At 27.0% G+C, this 21,431-nt stretch overlaps 1 protein-coding gene across 1 annotated transcript; it reads right to left on the reverse strand.

The window, feature by feature from the left end:
* Positions 1-374: 374 nt before the first annotated feature.
* Positions 375-19,665, reverse strand: LOC113385966 (nuclear polyadenylated RNA-binding protein NAB2-like). The gene is made up of 3 exons (XM_026623784.1): positions 19,540-19,665; positions 2,125-2,508; positions 375-428 (listed from the first exon to the last, which is right to left on the reverse strand). Exons 1-3 carry the CDS (start codon positions 19,663-19,665, stop codon positions 375-377), a joined length of 564 nt encoding a protein of 187 aa, XP_026479569.1.
* Between the last annotated feature and the right edge of the window lie 1,766 nt (positions 19,666-21,431).

Here is a 21,431-nt window from a genome sequence, read left to right on the forward strand (position 1 = left end):
CTATACAAAAAAATATATGTAATAAAATAACACAAACTGAACTGTGAAATCCGTAAAAAATATGAGTTTATATACCTTCTTAGATATTTTCCAGAAAATATTCTAATCTTCTTCAAATATGTACCTGAATTATGATTATAAGGCTTTTATGATCAAATTATAATTTATTATCAGTTAGAGCTTCTTATTTTGCTTTCAAACGTTATAATTATATTAATTTATTATTTGCATAATTATTATTTTGCAAACATACTTAATAAAACAATATTAAATCAAATCCATTTTTGAGAACTCGTACGTAATTAAATATTTAGTTTTGTTGATAAAAAGCTGTTAATTTTCAATTTGATTATAAAAGATAAGACTTAATTAATTTAAAATCTTAAAGCAACTTTAGTAGAATCATCTGTCATTATATTAGACAAATACTGCAAAAACATGTTTGATATGTTTATATCACTTCAAATTTATTTCAATTTTATTTTTCTATCAAAATATATTGTAGTTGTTCATTAAAAATTTATTTTCCAGTAAGGCTAGTAAAAAAAGTAAAGGCTAAATTGAAGTGCAAGTGCATTTATACTTATTTTTTTACGTAAATATGGTTTACTTTCCATACATTCAAATTATAATTCTTCTTGAACCTGAAACACAGCGTTTCAGGTTCAATATCCATCTCGGTCAACAAGATATCAAGCAGTAGTGACATCGGTTTTTGCATGAAAATATAGTTTGTAAGCGAAAATATCCCTTGTTCGGCATCAAATTAAAAAAATAGTATTAAAGAAATTCTAACTAGTGGTGTATGGCATCGTGCCTTAAGGCAAATTGCTGGAACTTCTTGTACCGTAACGAAATGATCGAGGAATATTAAATGTTTTCAAATAGGTTTTCATAAATATTGTAACATTAATATTTATAAGAAATATATAAACTGAATTGTAAAGTTAAAATTATTTGTTTAAAGTTTATTAAAAAAGAATTAAAATTAAAATCTGAATTATTTTCGATTTACAAAAAAAAAATTCTTGAAAAAAAAATTTTGAAAAAAAATTAAAAACAATTTTTTTTTTTCCAACAGCAATTATTTTGTTAAAACAAGCAGAAAGTTCTTTGAATAATTCAAATCGGACTCTTAGTTCTCTCAAAAACTGACATTTTTTGCACATTTAGCTCTGTATCTTCGAAACAGCTAGACCTGCCTTTGCTAATTACCTCTTCTCCCAATCAGTACAAATTGAATGTTTTTTAGAATGTTCAAATCGGATACTACGTTCTCTCAAGAACTCGATTTCTATTTTCTGCACTCTTTGCTCCGTATCTCCGTAACAGCTGGACCTGCCTTTGCCAACAACTAATCAGCACATTTCCCTGTCAATAGGAATCGAATGTTTTTTGAACCATTCAAATCGGTTGATCCGTGCGCCCAAAAACGTGGACGAAAAAATGTTTACATACAAAACACACACACACATCCATTTTTTCTTAGGTACGCCAAAAAATTCAGAAACCTTTAAAACGTCGGAAAATGCAAAAAAAATTATTTTCAATTTTCGGCATATTACTATAACTACTCTACGGGATAGTAAGTGGTTAAGTGGTTAAAAATAAAAATATGTCAAATATAGATAAGTCAAGCGTTGAGTTTTCTTCTAAAAAAGCAAAGTTGTTGGGGAGAAGGTTTATCACGTTAGCTTATGAAAGATATATTTATATATTGCATATTAAAAGGTTGAAAAATGATTTTAAATACAAGACCTGTATGTAAACTTTTATTATCCAAATATTCGAATGATCACAATTCAATTTTATCCAATGTTCTTGTATACGTAACTGAATACGTCTAATTATTATTATAAACAATAACACATCTCAAAATAGTGAAAGATTTTATTCAAATACAAAAAATAAATACAAAACCTAACAATAAATAAATAATATATTTATTATTATTATTTGGCAAAATTAAAATAATATGTACAACTACAAACTAATTCTTTGAACTGCAAATGCTTCTACTTTTTCAAATTAACTACTTTCAAAACAATTTTTCTTTCCCATTTATCTGCCCATACCAAAAATGCATTTTAGTAAGTGCACACATTGACCGTTAGCGTTTCTTACAAAACCAAATCTGCAGTAACATTGGCATTTGTTGACGCCGTTAAAACAGAAAGAACCGAAAGAGTCACAACGACCGTCGCAGGTCATGCGGCAGCCGTACTCTTCGTTCATTCCGGTGCAAAGAGGTTGATCGGGCATCTGCTGCTGAGGCAGCTGGGGTTGCTGTTGCTGAGGTAGCTGCTGCTGAGGTAGCTGCTGCTGAGGAAGCTGTTGCTGCTGCTGCTGAGGAAGCTGTTGCTGCGGTAATTGAGGTTGCAACTGTTGTTGAGGCAATTGGGGTTGCAACTGTTGCTGCGGAATTTGAGGCTGAAGTTGCTGTTGAGGTAACTGAGGCTGAAGTTGTTGTTGCGGTAATTGTGGTTGGAGTTCTGAAATAACAAGCGTCTTAAATATGATTGTTCACAATCTTATCAAAAATATTTTAACACATCGTATTGTTTTCAATTTTCAATTACATTTATAATAAACATTATGAACATATTTACATCAACTAAAGATTATATCAACTTAATTGTACCGCACACGTAACTCAAAGCATAAATACTATCATGAAATGGTAGAAGTGCAAATATGTTTTTAAATATTAGTCAATAAAAATGTTATTGCTGGATGCATGTAAGTAAATTAGTCAGTAATCGTATTTTCATTCGTAAACTTTTACAATGTAAAGTTGATTTTTTTTTTCAATAAAAAGATCTTGCCATCACTTTATTGTTACTATGTATGTGTTCAATACGTCAAAAAATCTTAAATTTAGATATCAGCTTCAATAACAAACCAATCATAGTCATATCTTCGATATGACTCTATCATGTTATTGGTAAATACTAAATATAAATATGTAGAGGTCAATTCTTCGATAAAATATACCGTAACATAGCGTTGTTATGTCAAAGCTATTTTACGGTTCTTTCTTCATATAAATTGAGAGCAAAAACCGTCAAAATGCTATGTATTTTATCAAAATTTCAAAAACACCAAGTCAAATAGCATGTACAACTGCATTTTGTTGCCGAGTTTTTAAAATATGTTATAATATATTCATATATTTTTATAGCATAGAGCTTTATTGATTATTAGAATCCCAAGTGGTTCATTTTGACTGTTTATTTACTCCTATTTCAAAGCAGTTTAGTTCCTTAAAGCAAGTATTTTCACATTTTTTCAATTTATAAACTTTTAATTAATGCTATAAGTATAACCATCATATATTTGTATATATTGTTTTTAGATACAGTATTTTTGTAAAATATTTATTTCAAAAATTTCAATTTAAAACGATTCAAAACGTACGTGCAAATATAGCCCCCACAAAACACACAAAAATAATTATTTGAAGATGCATATTCCTGCTTTGTTACACCGAACTTTTAAAAGATTATGTAATGACTAAAAAAATTATTGCATTGCGAGTATTTATATATGAGGCATGGGAACATAATTAAAAATGCAAATTTGTGAATGAGGCGTATGTTTTCCTCGTACTTTCGGAAGCTCATCACGTTTTAAAAGCAATTGTTCAAATATCGCGGCTCGATATGTATCATTTCATTTGTAAATAGTACGCATTCCTTTCAAATTTATATTGTATACCAAAATTAAATATGCTTAACTCACTCACAAAATTCTGTTTCGTTTTAAATTATCTGAGAAGCGTAATAAAAGCGGGTACTTACCTGATGTGATTACGAAATTTTTATTTAATTATACGCATTAATAATTGTATATTTACATATGAATGATAATACTTTTTGGTTAATTATATGGTATTTATCAAAATTGATGTATTGTATTGTTTGTCTATAGTTTTGGGCATTTAGAGTATAAGACAAGAAATAAAATATGCAATAACTATTCCACAAAATATTCTATATTTTGAAAATTATTTGGAAAATTGGACAATTTTTTTAGAATGTTTTGTAAACTACATATTGGACAAATTTTAAAATTGCAGGACTTTAGAAATTGTTATTTTAAAATACCATATTACACTTCCGAATATAATACATATTTTTATTAATATTATTCATAAATAAATTTAGTTCAATGAAAATGTAGAGCACATGTTTAAATGTTGATTTTGTACTCTGCGTACATATAATGAATCAACGTTTGATTTAATCTATATTAACATATAAAACGCCTATATATTTTATTTTTCCCATAAACACAAATATTTTTAATGACATTTTAATACTCTACAATAAAATATAAAATATTGTAAAACGAGTTTGCTATAATAATTAATCATCACATATACAAAACATAAATCAACTACTTGTAACTAAAATGCTAATTAAATAGTTGGGTTTTCATTCCATGGTGCTTATACATATTTCGTGATGACGTGGGTTTGTAATATTAGGCAAAATTTAATTCTGAAGTGTTTGAATTATATTAAAAGAATATAATGAATATATAATAAAAAATATATTAAAATACGTTTAACATATAGTCGTCAATATAATATGCTAGAATTTAAATATATAGCAATGACAGTGTGACAGACTAAATTAATTCTGAACTTTTTTCAAAATTTTGTCTTTTTCTTTAATCCAGAATATTTTATTTGCTAAGTCCATCCATTCAAGAATAACGATTAGAACGATACAATTTTCCGTGAAGATTACATATATGAATTTTAAAATGACTTCACAAAATTTACTCGTTTTTATTGTAAATTTTACATTACATAATATTTTCATATTGACAGCTTATTATTATTTGATGATATCAGTTCTTCGAATCAATATTCACATATGTTTCAAATATTAGTAATTAGTCATGTATCAAATTAAATACTTATATCTGATAAAATCATTAATTAGTTGGCAATTATTAAACGTCATATTGTACGCGGATATATTATCAGCAAATTGTTTATTACGTTTTTGCATATTCATTTATTTATGAATCTTATAAATAAATAAGTCTTTGAAATTTGGACGATGTAGTTGGTCGTATATATATAGAAAAATATGAATAAAGTAAGTTTTATATTTAAACTAAATATATCGATCTATGATATTTGATTTTTAACAAACTGTATTTATCTATTCAAATTACTAGGCATACTCAACTCAGCGATTTTTATAAATTTTACATTTTACTATTGATTCAAATTATGAACTGATTTTTTCAAAATATTTATGCTTGCAACAATAATAACGAAATAAAATCAAAATATTAATATTAATAAAAATAATATTAATAAAAATAAAATAAAAATCAAATATTTAATCATCAATGTTTACCTAAAAATCATTAAATAAATGAAAATAGCTATTTTTACGAATTTAACTGGAGCAAATACAAATTTAAAGATAAATAATATATATAAGCAATATACAGAGAATTTAAATGTATGAAGTTGGCAGATGTTTAATGAAATTATCGAATTTTTAAATAAAATTCCTTTCATGACAATTTTTTTCAATGTTCTTAATAATTATTATGATGTTTTTTTTATCATTGGATTTTAATTACGGAACTTTAATTTTATAAAGCTTATTTTGAGTAAAATAAAGATTTTATTAACTTTAATAATATAATACATTAAATCTACAGCTTTTACATATCATTAATCAATTTAATTAACTTATTAGATAATTATTATCCGAGTCATAACATTTTTTTGCTAATATTTTATCTCTATAAGCAGATTCGATGATCATAATTCGATGAGTCAATCGCATAAAAATGAAAATAATTTATGTGAATTTTATTCATTTTGTTTTATACATATTTGTAGGTGTTTCATAAAAAAACATAATTATGTTTTGAATTATGCAATTTATTTAGACAGTATAATAAAAATTTTAAAACGTCATAAGAGTCATGTAAATGGTATTTTACAGTCGGAAACCTTTTTTTCAAAACTAATAAGTTAAGTTGGCTCAGATTTTCATGATATGTTGATTTCCAGTATTAAGGTTTTTGTCAAGATAATTTTGTCAGATTAACATGAGGAAAAACTACATAGGAGAAGTATCGTGGGGCACATCTTAAGAATGTGTATCTTAAGATATTGCTAATTTACGTTGATTTCCAGGATTAAGGTCTTTGATAACCATGTCAAGATAATTTTGTCAGATTAACATGAGAAAAAAACTACATAGGAGAAGTATCGTGGGGCATACCTTAAGAATGTGTATCTTAAAATATTGCTAATTTACTTAAAGTGGCACTGGATCAATTTCAGTTTTTGTATAATTAAATCAATCAATCATTTTTGTATAATTAAATTAAATCAATCAAATCTGCAACAAGTTTCACAAATTTGTATAATTAAATACAATTTTATTAACGTGTCTATACTATGCTGATTTTTTTAAACTTTATATATCATCAATAGTTTAGAATAAAATTAATGATTTTATAAATTATTTTGCATATTTATTATCCTTGTCTATAACATCACTAATTATACATTAATGGATATAACTGACGTAAGGAATGTGTGCAACACTTTGTTGGCTTCTCGGCATCCGGATGCAAATTTATATGAATTAGTAATTGCAATTTGCCATTAGCTCAAGCCACTCATAATCCAATAGATGCATTCAAATGGGAAAATTTTTACCTATGTAACTATGAGCATCAATGGGGCATCATGTCTAAAATGATTTAAAAACATTTTCAGATTTATGAAAAATATCATATGCAATTATAATTGAACAAACAAAACTTCTGAAAAATATTCAGAAGAAAAATTAAACTTGAAAATTGCCAAGTGCTATTCTTCTGTGTGAATTGCTTATGCTTAGTAGTATAGATTAACAACATTTTTGAAATAATAAAAAAAATCTTCTAAATTGAAAATATATTAACCAATGCCCATGGAGATGATCTATTCTGGTCGACAGTTGTTATCCTCATTTTTAGAATGTATTTTTTTAAATTTTTATTGGCCTCGCTTTCAAGCATTTAGCCACCTACAACATTACTTAATTATTATCTACTACTACAATTCTACTACATTCTTTAGTTTTTCATACTTTTTTCTTTTTACATTACTTTTCAACTTATCTTCTGCATATAAATCCTCTCCTTCATTTGGTTGTCCAACAATTTTGATGTCAAAAAGGCAATACGTTTGAAAGCTTTATTTAGATTGATAAGGACATGATAGAACAGCTGGTGCAGATAGAAAATTAAAACATTTGAATAATTGAAGTTCTAATTCTATCAAATTCAATATGATTTATTTATAATTTCCGTGTTTTCACCGAGTTTTTATATCGCCGTGTTGATATTAGGTGTCCAATTTTGTAGCCAGCTATCATGTCGAATAAAAATCAGTAAGTAGGTAGTAAGTTGTTTTTAATTTAATCAAATGAAAGACGTTATAAATCAAAATCGGTTTAAAGCTACTATCAATTTTCAAAACCAAACAGAAATTTTGAACGATGTTTTTAGGACCTGCAGTAGGTTCTTTCACTTCAGATTAAAACAATCATGCCAACCAGGTCCTTTCAATACAATTGATCAAAAAAATCTTACATGTGATAATGTAGAAGTTCAGATTATTATGTTAGCTTTTATAAGAACTTATATAGAATTGCACTTTCAGATTATTATTGTCGTTACTATTTAAGCCTTTAAACTTTTACTTCATAAATAAACCAATTATTACATCCATCTGCTTTTGTCGCCGAAGACCAAAATTTTATTATTTTCTATGCTTATTCATGGTGTCATGGAACTTTTTTTATGTACCGATCTAAAGCTTAATAAAAATTTAGTTTAATGTTCGTAAATCATTTTTTATAAATACTAAAAATCGAATAAACCAAAACTAAACTAGGACAAGATTATTCATTATTTTATGATTATTTCAATAATTTTACTTATTTGTTTTGATTTTGGTAAACGTAGTTGTAGAAAAATTAGGAACCAAAACATTTGAGAGCGTTGGCGATTATGGAACCATTTTTCGGATTTTATTTTATTACTCTTTTTTTCAATAATAAAATTATCAAGTGATTTCATTTTACAATCGCCGCGCCTACTTTTGATGAAATTTGTCGACACACTTTAGTACATTTTTCAAAGGTTGGCCTTTCAAAATCGACCGATTTTAGGAATTTTTAATTTGTAGTTTAATAATAAGACTTGATTCTCGCAAACTTGGCAATTGTGTCACTATTTTTGACTGTATCAAGTTTAATTTAACTAAGGTAATAAAATTTAACCACAATAAACGAACTATGATACAGTACAACCTAAGACTTTGGTAACCATAGTTCGTTTATTGTGGTTAAATTTTATTACCTTACTACAACTTGTACTTAAAAGCTCATAATTTCCAAGCAAAGTTGAAATCTTCCCAGAATAGTTTGGTGGCGTCCATCAATCACGTGAGATTTTCAGGGGGAGCGAAGGTCTGACAAAAAATCACAAAATATTACGTGGGGGATGGAGGGGTATAGTAAGATATCACGTGTATTTACTTTTTAACTGATGTTTTTAAGAAAAAATCTAACATTTAAAAAAAAAACAGTTTTATCACGTAACTAAAAATACACATGATGTTTGGTAGGGGAGGGGGGTAATTTTGAATATCACCATGCATCACCCAGGGGGAAGGGGTCCAAAAATCCTTAAAAACTCGCTCACGTGATTAATGGATCCCTTACGATCAACATCATCCTGTTTCGGCTTGACGTTGAGTTCTGGAACACCCTGTATGCATATATCATATTTCTGAAAAATATTTCAAAGTGCATTAAATCCATTATATTTAGAAATAATCACCATTAGAAGTGAAGAATACAAATTTGACAAATCGATAACGATACGTTGTTGAAAGTGATTAATCTTCACGAGCGCGCGACCTCATGTGATCCGTATAATCACAGCCTTGACATCAAACACATGGTATAATTTTTGCTTCATATTTCGCCTTCTATAGCATTAAATAGGCATCCGAAGATGATACCCATTCTCGCAAACATTCGAATCTCGCCGTATTATATCAATAATGCACACGATCTTCATTCTGCATTTGTATTTGTAAGTTTATATTCGCCAAGTACTAGTTCGGCATCAGTTCTTTCTGTTGTTTTAGTGTTTGCATCTTGTAGACAAAACACGCGCCATTCAGTTGTTCGCTCAAATTTTGTGATTTGCTAGTTAATTTCCAGGACTTAGTTTTGTTTTATTAAAATAAAGCAAATATGAGTAGGAGATATCATCGGTGCTCTTTGTTCTGGATAACACTATTTACCTTGGTTTTATTCATATGTGAGTATTGTGACTTTTTTAATGTTATCTAGGAATGTTTATCGCGAAAAATGTAAACATATTTGATTTCGTGGTCATATGTTGTGCAATGTTTGATGCGTTTGTTTACCTACGAATAAAGCAATTTTTAATTAACGCAAAAATTTTATTAATTTTTATTACATTAAATATGTTTTTTGTACAACAAATGAAATAAAATATTAAGTCAATACGATAGAATTTATTCATTATATTACATTTCACTTCACATTTTACACTACGTGATGTGAAAATGTAAAAAAATAAAAATTTACATTATAAACTGATCAGATTGAATATGATTATTTTTATCGAGTACTGTTTATGATTTGTAAAGTTAATCGAAATTTTGGCTAATCATAATTAATTTTATTTTGAAATTATGATACAATAAATAATAAGTTAGAGCAATAAAAAATTATATTTTAAATAAAAATTCCGATTTTTTAGCTATCATTTCATATTATTTGATTATTTTGAATAATAATAATTTTATTGTAACTACTACTAATCAAATCTCATATTGATAATATTTAAGGTAAAATAATTTCCTGTTTTAAAAAGTTTTGCTTTGTTAGTGCCATTTATTAATATTATTGAATATGTAAATGTATTTATAACATTTTGCATATTTTATCACTATATATTCTAATATTTACATACAAATGGCTTATAAAATATTACATACGTAATAAATAATCAAATTATACTTTGAAATACATTTTTTACTATACATTTGGCGATCGTAATCTTGCAGTTAAAATTTTGAAAATTAATACCTCACCATTTATTGACCTTCAGATTTTAAATAATGCTCACGAACTCAGTAATTATTGTTTTGAATAATTTTTTTTTTTATTAATTTATTATCTTGGCATCTGGTACATCCTTATTGCTATAATCACATAATTACACTTAATAATATTTAGAGCTAATATTACCTAAACTTGTTTTCTACTTTTATATACCTACTTTACATAGTTTTAAATAATCTATTATGTTGTTATATATTTCTACAGACTGTAATCTAACAAATAATTATTATTACGGTTTATTGTATATAGAGTATTTTATTTACAAGAGAAATATCAGTAACATATTTTGGACTAAAATTATTTGCGGAAATAATACAAAAACCAAATACAATAAATGGGCATCAAAAAGCTATTGAAATTAGCTGATAATCTTAAGATCTAGTCTAAATCTTTCTTATACTATTTTTTATTGTTTGGTATTCAATTCTCTGAATAAGTATTTGCCTATTAGTTAATACTTAAATTAGAAAAAACTATATCATTATTATTTATTAAATTGTTTTTCATGTTTTGTTCAAAATATCTTTATTTGATACAGCCATAGTTGTGAAAACTATGTAGATAAACTGGAAATTGGAAATTCTTTTCGTACCAACCAGCTTAATATTTATTAAGCTCAAATATATATGTAGTTGTAAGAAAAATCGGAAACCAACAAATAAATCTTGGTAATTTTTTATTTTATAATTCCAAGCCGTATTACAATAACAACCCTTCACGGACTTGCACCGCTGTCTAATTAACGCAATTTGTATTCATATTTACAGCTGATAAATATTTCTGTCTTCAGAATGACATTTTATAAAAGGCTTTTATCTTGTCATACCAATTAACGATCACCGGTCTTTAGTGATGCGTGCAGAAAGAATATAAACACAGAATTAAAATAAATGTTTGCAGCATTCTCTCTAATTACTTGTATACAAAATGCATTGCAAAAAAAATCAGGTGGCTGGGGTAAATTAACTAAAAAAAATTTCATTAGTAAATGCTATATTTGAAAGGCTTACAGATTTGATTTGTTGAAAATTTTTTAAGCAATCTAATATGATTCTCTATCTAATTGTAAGCCCTTGTCATGAGTATTAACTATTTTAAGGAAATGACAGCTTTAAAGGTTAGAGAATTTATTTTAAATGTCATAGAAGTTTTTAAAATGATGGCTTAGAATAAGCAGAGGCAGTCTTTGTATTTGTTTTTAACTGGTGTTTGACTACCACATTTGGCTGGTAGTCATATAAGCAATTTTGAATTTATTCAGTGACTCTACTCCGTCAAACCTACTTTATAATTCGGACTAAATATCAATATATTACATTATAACATTACACAAGAACATAAACACTTAATAAATTTTTGTAATTTTGTTACTTTTGCAATTATTTTGCGGTATAGATTTGTATACTATCAAGTTGATTAACCAGAGATCAGACCCAAATTTATAAAAGCTTAGGATAAGCTTTATCCAAAGTTTAGGAATTCTTCAACGTACTGACAATTGTTTTATTGTTAATATCCAACGAAAATCTGAGATATTTGCTTCCAGATTTCTTTCGAAATACATGTTATAAGTTAATAATATTTATTGCAATATTAAATTATACAGATATAAAATTTAAAACAATATTTGCAACATCTTCTTGTCAAATCAGTTTTGTAAAATTTGACTTACGTTTATAATTAAAACATGAAATTTGAAGTTGACTTTGAGATCCAAATATATCATCAACCCACGTTTTATTAATTTTGAGACGAGCAATGGATAGGTTCTTCCTGATAGCATTTTGTTTTAGAAGTTTCATGATTCAATAACAAATATAGAGAAAAATATTATAAATTGCAGAGATAGCAGCTATTACTTATAAATATTACCATTGTCATTTTAGTTATTAATATATCAATATTAATTTCATATTAATATTATTTTTATCAAATTCAAATTGCTAAAGGCATAATTTCAAATTCCATAAAGATAAATAAAATTTTAACTCATCTCCGTATTAAAAGTTTATTTACAGCTGTTTTATAAAATCATATTAGCATATCGTCTTATTTTATTTCTATTAACCAGTTATCTGTAAGAGGATAACATGTCTAAAGTGTCAACTGACTAATATTTCTATCATGTTTAATATAAATATTCATGTGGTTTAAATATTAATGCGGGCTTTTAATAATGCGTGATATCATGGTAAATGTTGCATTAAGAAAGTTATAAATAGCAAATTTTTATATGAGAATCTAAGCTTTTTCTCGCCTTGGTAGAGCTTTTAACCACAAATGTTTTGCTAAGCAAAGTTACTTCAGGAGCAATTAAAAACTGTGTGTATTGATAATCAACATATTTACCATTTATATTTTAGTATTATTGCCTATGCATTTATATATATTTTTTCGAAGGAATAAATTATAGAGTATGCTCAAAAGTATTTCTCATTTACACTGAATACTTTCAAATCGCATAATTAATTCCACACATTCTCACCAAAGTTAACATGTCAATTTTTAGTTTAACATATAATATAATATTTTATAAATTCTATTCTATAAATTATAGTATACTTTGTAGATTTGTCTTAAAACTATTTTAAGAAATTGCGATTGAATATAACAACTTTTTTTATGAAGTTTCTGACAATACACTATTTTGATAAATATAGATCATCACTTATTATTTTTGATAGGCGCGAATAATATATTTAGATAAATTTGATTTGAGTTTCGAAATATAGTATTAAATCAAATGGCATTTGGATTAAAATCCTTTGAAAGTAAATTCAACGATAACCTTGGTAAGAGAAACAACATAAGAAAAACATACTGGTTCATTAGCATTTGTCGTTTAATAAATTGTTATAATCACAACAATACTCTATTCATAAATCATGTTAACAAGTAAAATATACACAGTTTAGTGCATTTATTGTGATCTATTACAGAATAAATGTCGTTAAAGTACCTATTACAGCTTCTTGGTATTTAGTATTTCTTATGAATAATTGAGCAATATTTGTGAAAGAGAAAACTCTTTTTTCTAAGGCATGTGATGAATATTTTGGGAAGGGTTGATATTATATATTAGTAAATAAGATAAACTTTGCAGTATTATTTCCAACAAAAATAATTGTTCATTAAAATAATATACATTTTAATATCACAATATCACAATCTTCATTTTACTCATATCATAAAAAATAATATACAAAATATGTTCTTTGAAATATCCCCCTCTATCACTATTTTTATTATTAGCAATATTTGTTTTTAAATAGCAATGTGTCTTTACAAGAAACGTAAGTTTGAGGGTAAAATGAAAGTAAGTTTCTCAAAGTTCACCCAGTAGCATGCCTTTTTGCTATAGCTCTACCAACACCTAAGATTTAACTTAAATTAAAAACATCTGTCTCGTATTTTATCATATGTTGCTGTTTTTTTTTTAAAAAAGGTTGCTTTTTATAATATTTGTATCTGTATTTTTTGTAACCTGAATAATCTATTTCATTTTATATCTGAAGTGCACGTTTATTGTAATTTTATTGTTCAAAGAATAATTTTATGGTACTATTGAAAAATAAATCTGTTTACTTAAATTTAATGAAACTGGTGCATTAATAAACAAATATTTGTCGAATAATGTTAATTAACATAAAAAATCTTAAATAATCATAAATATAGAATTAGGAGTCAATACTCTGATAAAATAGAAATGTGTGGCAACACCATATTACGGGTTTATGTTTGTATGAATTGGTAATAACGAAATGTCAAAAATCTATGTTTTTGCTGTGCGATCAGCTTGGCACCTAAAACTAACCTACAAAACGCACAACTGTCAAACAACAATTTTATCAAAAGTACATATTGCTGATATCTTATTGATAACGCATATGTGAAGTTTGGTTTTAAGTGTAAAACACCTGATCGCACAGCAAATACATATCTTTTCGACAGTTCGTTACTGTGTAACTATAACATTTCTATTTTATCGGAGAATTGACCACTTAGTTTTAAACTTAACTAGTTCTTGACACTAACCATACGAAGGCCATTGCTGTTGTTGTATTAAATATTTTGAATAATTTGAAAATTTTGAAAAGTTACATGCTTATAAATTTTTGAAAATCTTTTAAAATACTTAAAAATGAACAAAATACAAATTTAAACTACTGGACTTACTTGCTTATGCACTATTCTGAAAAGTTTGAAAGTTTCTTCTCTATTTTTTGCGATAAGAATTTATATTCCTACTTATCCAGATATTTTCGTTTTATTTTTTTCTTTACAATAGGAATAACAGACATTTCTGTAGATGGCTTGATATAATTTGGGAGTCAAAAAAATATAATTAAAATAAAAATGAAACAGACATATTTGGGCATGAAAATATTTCTTGTCCAATTCGACATTTTCTATAATATTCGATAATTGATGGTTTCATTTTCGTACATGAATTAAATCATATTTCACCATTAATATATTTTATGTAAAAATCGATAAAATCAAATAGGAGACATGATAGTGTAATTTGTCTGTTTTCCTTCAAAAACTTGGATAATTCATTGAATGACAAGAGACATTGATATGTTCATGAAAGAAATCACCGTGAGCAAATAATCCCTTTCACCGCGCTTCTTCTATAGTTCACTGTGTCATAAAAGCCATTACAACCTGAACCATGATTATCGACAAATTATGATGATCTTAAAATTGGAGCTCGTGCCATGATGTCATGCCACGATATTTGATGATATAATTTTGCATGTTTTTATTTATGTAAATTCAAAGTATCTATTTCAAATTCAGTTGAGTCATCGAAATATTCAACCTCCGAAGAATAAATTGATGTAAGTGCGAAGATTTTTGCACACGCCTTTCCTTTGGCATTATAAATAACATGTAAATATTTTATGGCACGTTGTTGTAGGTCAAGTTCCATTGTATGTAATAAAAAAGCAAAATATATTTATAGAATAGTTACTTTCATTAAGCTATAGTGTAAAAGAAAATTTTACAATATGTTTACTGTATTCCTTAAGGTAACCATATATTTTGCATGAAATCCGGGACGTACTAGAATGTATGTGTGAGCGGGGGGAGGGGGTGTTGGTGAGCTAAAAACTTATATGCACATTTTTTCGGTTCAAATTTTTTAGTTGAACTATATTTAAAAAATATCGGCAATCAAACTATTTTTAAAAATCCGGGACAATCCGTAAAAACCAGGACGCAAGGCGGAAAATCGGGACTGTCCTGACCTGACTTCAGATGTAGAAACTATCGTCCTACGGTTTATTTTTAATAAAATTTTTAGTATGTTTATATTCGCGGAATATTTATTCATATTTTTTTCAATTCTTGATTATCGTGACTTTTCTAAAGCTTTTGATTTTATATCTCATGAAATTCTTTTAAAAAAGCTCGAAAAATATGGTGTTCGTGGTATTGCTCTTGAATTTTTTCATCGTACTTATCAAAAAGGACTCCATCTGTCTATCCTAATGATCGTGCTTCAATAAATTTTAGACAAACTTAATATTAAGTTCGGTGTCCTTCAGGGCTCACTTATTGGTCCATTATTATTTCTCATCATTATAAACGATCTACAAAATTGTCCACCTCTTTGTAAATTCATTCTTTTTGCAGACGACACTAATGTGATTGTAAATGGCAATTCTTTAGAAGAAGTGCATATTGAATTAAATCTAGTTATGAATTGAATTTTGAATAGGTTCAGTTCTAATAATCTTCTGCTCAATAATGACTAAACCCAAATTATATCTTTTCAAACAGTAAATAAGATAAGTTATGACATCAATTCTTTAACTATCAATAGCATCCGATTTGAACTTTTTTCTGTCTTTAAATTTCTGCTTATTTATAAATATTTGTGAATATTATAGCTTCACACACCATAGAAATATTACATGAAGTAAAACATTTTGTGCATTTTTTGCTAAACGACTTTAATGAGAATGAACGATTTAAAGAATTGATTGATAGTTAATGTAAAGATAGCTTTTTGTCATATATGTGTACGATTTGGTTGTATTTATAGAACTGTAATTTGCTTCTACTTTTTCCAGAGCAGTAAAGCTCAACTTCATTCGGTTAAGGTAATATATTGTTCTTAATTGTTGTTTACTTTATATACGGAAATCAATTACTTTTGAAATTTTAAACACGAGCAGAACAAATTCATCTGAAATTTAAAAATTATGTTCTACTCAAGTTATTAATATTTCTTCAGGATTTCAATATTTATGTATCACGTTTTCTTACGTATAATTGGAAAGACGTGTTATGATATATTATGATTTATCTATTCATAGAAATATTATGAAGATATGTAATCGAATAATTTGTAGACTTGTAATCATAAATCAAAACCGCATCTTTGATATGCAATTTAAATCATAATTTAATGCCAACTTCAACTACCGATAACTCAATAATATATTGCATGTAAATAGACTTTTAATATGTAAATTACCTGAATTTGCAATGTCCAAGTTTGATTTGCAAGTATACTGCTCCAAGCGCAATATGATGTAAAATAAATGGCATACACGATCTAACCGAAAGCAAATCTGCAAGTTCAAGAACCACTTTTACTTACAACTTATAAAAGTTTTTCAAAGTGTGTTCTTAAATCATTATATTTATTTAACATATTGTAATATATTTAATTACGTATTCTTTATTAACTTCTCGCAGGGTAAGTTATTGTAATGGGCCAAAAGTCGAAATTGAAAATTTTTACATTTCTCAACGTTTTGAAGGTTTTTGAACATTTTGGCATACCTCAGAAAAAATGGATGTGTGTGTGTGTGCATGTATGTATGGATACAATTTTCCAGTCACGTTTTCGGGCGCACGGATCAACTGATTTGAATGGTTCAATGATTCCTATTGAAAGGGAGATGTGCTGTTTAGTTTTTGGCAAAGACAGGTCCAACAGTTACGGAGATAAAGAGCAAAGAGTGCAGAAAACAGAAATCGGGTTTTTGAGAGAACAGAGCATCCGATTCGAATGATCTAAAAAACATTCAATTAGTAATGATTGGGAGAAGTGTTTATTAGTTTTTAGCAAAAGCAGGCCCAGCCATTTCGAAGATACGAAGCTAAATGTACAAAAAATGGTAGTTTTTGAGAGAACTGAACGTCCGATTTGAATTTAAAGAACTTTCCGCTTGTCTTAACAAAATAATTGATTTTGGAAAAAAAAAATTGTTTCAACTTTTTTTTTAATTTTTTTTTACAGAAAAATAAATTTGTATATCGAAAATAATTCAGATTTTATTTTTAATCCTGACTATAGTTTTAGTAGAGTTTAAACAAATAATTACAATTTGCAATTCAGATTATAAATAATGCTTATAAATATTAGACAATGTTACAATATTAATAATAATCTATTTGAAAACATTCAGTATTCCTCGAACATTTCGTTACGGTACGGGAAGTTCCTGCAATTTTCCTTAAGGTATGATGCCATACACCCCACTAGTTTTAAAATAGAAGAATAAAAATAAAAACGTACCTATATGTAAAAAATATTTAAAATTTAATATTTCGAATATTTTTTGGCTTTCCAACGTTGTCTTATTTTACTATCGTCTGAGTCGTTTCTTTAGAGTTACCACTTAATTTACAATATTTATTCTTTATTTTCAAATTGTGCTAGATATATTTTAAAAGTTTGTCAATCTTTTGGAAGTTATAATTAATTGCTTTTTCAATTTTTTATACAATTTTCACTAATTTTATAATTACCAAACTCGTGTAAAAATAATTATTTGGTAGTTTTTATTGCAATGATTTTATGAAACTTAAGAACTTAAATCTATATCATAAAAGAGCTTATCGTATTTCAAGTTTTATCTTTTTCTTTTAATTTTTCCATCATCTTCATTTCATAATACGATTTCAAAAATAATCCATTGCTATTATGCGGTTTAGTACAGGGTTATAAAAATACAAAAATATAATCTGGAGTTTATCACAATTAGTATACATATAGTAACCAGCATATATTGCATATTATTGCTTCATAGCGTTAAGAAACACTGCATCAACCAGCAGCATTTTCGCAGTGCTAATTGCTTGCAACCTTCTATTATAGATTCATGATTAACAAATGGTATTCAAATCCCTGTGCAGTAAGCGGATGACATTTATATTTTGGTTTGGAATGCAAACAATATTTATTTATTTTATTTATTTACATATATACATTATTTTCATATCTCAGTCAGACAGAGGTGCCTGGTATGAGAGATTATGAAAAACAGTTTTCATATAATATTTACATTTCATTTGACTATAATATCTATTTCATTAATATAATATCTATATATAACTCTTCAGTCTTCTTTTTCTTCAATTTCCATATAGTACTTCTTTATTTTTCTTTTAAAATTATCATTATCATTGGTCATCTTAATATAGTCTGGCAATTCGTTATATATTTTGGTAGCACTCCATATGACATTTTCTCTCAAATTCTTTTTTCTATTGCGTTCAATGTGAAAATTGTTGTGTTGTCTCGTGTAGTGTTCATGTATATCTTGATTTGTGTCTATTGTTGCACTTGTTTTAATTCGGTTAAATTTCATTTTGTGTATTAGTTTGCATTTCTCTATTTTAATTATGTTATTTAGTGAATGATTATTTGTTTCTCTCTGCAAGTATTTGGTGGGTGTTAGATGTGGTAAATTATATGCTATTTTTATGGCTTTATTCATTATTCTCTGTATGTCATTTAGGTTTGCTTTAGTTGTTTGGCTCCATGTTGTTATGCCATATAAATTATAGGTATTATTTGCGTTTTAAGAATTAGTATTTTATTTTTTTTGCCGAAAGAGTGGATCCTTTTCAATGCCCCTGTTAATGTTCCTATCTTTCTTTTTATTTTGTTTATATGGTCTGTCCATGTCAGTTTTTCATTTATTATCAGTCCTAAGTATTTTATGCTTTCCACTTCCTCTATTGCTCTATTATTTACTTCAATTTTTAGTTTAGTGTTCTCAGTATTTTTTCTATGTTTGAAATATATGTATTTTGTTTTATCTATGTTAATTGTTAGTTTATTTTCAGTTAGCCACTCGGTGTATATTTTCATGTCCGTGTTTATAATATCTTCGAGTCTTTTTTTATCCTTATCCGCATATACTATCGCTGTATCGTCTGCATATAATATGTATCTTCCCTTTAATTTTGCGTCTTTAAGGTTATTGGTGTATAATAGATACAATAAAGGTCCTAATACAGAACCTTGTGGAACTCCACAGGTTATGTTACATCCTCCACTTGTGAAATTTCCCACCTTCGTCCTTACCACTCTTTTCATGAGGAAATCTTTGATAATGCTGTAAGACAAACCCTCTACACCCAAATCTATTAGTTTATTGAGTAATATGCCATGATCTACTGTATCAAAAGCTTTTTGTAAATCAATAAACATTGCAACTGTGTGCATATTTTCCTCAAGGTGCTGACTGATGGTATTAGTCAAATCTATTAGATAATACGTTTAGATAATAAATAAAAGAAGAATTCAAACCAGGAACCTTTCGCTTCTTTCATCATAAATGTGAAATTTAATTGATAATGATAAAACAAAACATAATACTGATTTCTGGTGATGATTTGATGTGCATTCTGATAAGCAGTAAGATTATCTCATTAAATGCATTTAGATACGGCTGAAGAATTATTTATTACACTTCATACCAAACCCGTAAATTCCTGAAATAAAGTTAGTTGGGTGCCAAAGCAATATGTATCATCATCCCGTTTGATATAAAATATGAAAATACGTTCGAACACAGATCAAATATAGGTTTAACTTGAATATTTAATATTTTTTTTATTATTTTCTTAAAAATTACAATATGTCTAAATAGAAAGACATTGAGTAATTAATTTAACATATAACGTAGAATTTTAAAAGAAAACACCAGTGGTTCACCTTTTAGATGTATTAGATGTATTAGATGTAGATGTATTAAGATATACAATTCAAATCACAATTTTACAATTAAATAACAAAACAACCAAACATAAAATACACATAAAGGAATGCTAAAATAATTTAATTTTGTGTCTTGATTTTATGAAACTTGATATTTCGTCTTTGCTTAGAACATCTTCAAAAGTTAAGGTCCTGTATATCCATTGATTCACTAAAATTATTAAAAAGTTTAGACGCTTTTCTGAAAAAAGAGCAGTATCAGAGACGAAGAAAAATATTTCACAGCTAAGTAATACTCAGTTATAGCCAGAAATTGCTGTACGAGTATTTGTAAGATATCACATATAATTAGTAACAAATAGATATTTATAATATGAAGGGTGAATATGAATATTAAAATATTCAAAAATGTCATAAAAACTGTTGGCTTTTAATAAATTAATCAAAACGTTGTGGAATTTATGATATTTACGTATTTGTAAAGGTAATAAATTGAATAGTTGAATACCAAAACCATCAATTGAATTAAAAGTAGTATTAAGCTTAAAAGTCGATCCTTTGATAGTTCCTATGTCCTTGTGACATAGTGGGAATTAGACATGGAAGATAAATTAAAGTACTGGGGATTATTTTTTATAAAGAGAAGTATAATAAGTAGGAATATGTTAGGAACAGTAAGAATTTTATACTTCTGAAAAATATTTCTACAACTTGTCATCGAATTAAGAGAGAACATGATTCTTAGTGCTCTTTTTTGAAGTTTGAAAACATGTTTTAAGGATGCTGAAACACCCGAAAATTGAATGCCGTAGACCAAATGCGAGTAGAAGTTGGAGTAATATATAGGAAGAAGACAATTTAAACTAATTTTAGATTTAAGTACTCTTAACATAAAACAAGTTTTGGAAAGTTTCGATATTAATGATGAATAAATATGATTATCCCAATTTAAATTTTTTTGATTTTGAATTCCTAGGAATTTAGAAATGGCAAATGGCAAATGTAACACTGACAGTTACAAGATATTTTTTAAGATTCTTTTTTTTATTATTATTATTTTTTAAACAGCAATCAGAACCTTACGTCCTATGAGCTGTTGGGCTGAAACTTTTCCTTACTTCGTATTTTTTAGATGGTAACCCAATGGTTAATCCATCTATATTTGATGATTTTTTGTTATTAGAATTAATCTAATAGGGCTGACATTTTTATTGGTGCAACAATGCCGGGTGAGGGCTATTTTCACTTGAAAATAT

Source organism: Ctenocephalides felis, unplaced genomic scaffold (assembly GCF_003426905.1).
Source record: "Ctenocephalides felis isolate EL2017-DRISC unplaced genomic scaffold, ASM342690v1 CF-g0.4_SCAFFOLD_03571, whole genome shotgun sequence".
NCBI classification, from domain to species: domain Eukaryota; kingdom Metazoa; phylum Arthropoda; class Insecta; order Siphonaptera; family Pulicidae; genus Ctenocephalides; species Ctenocephalides felis.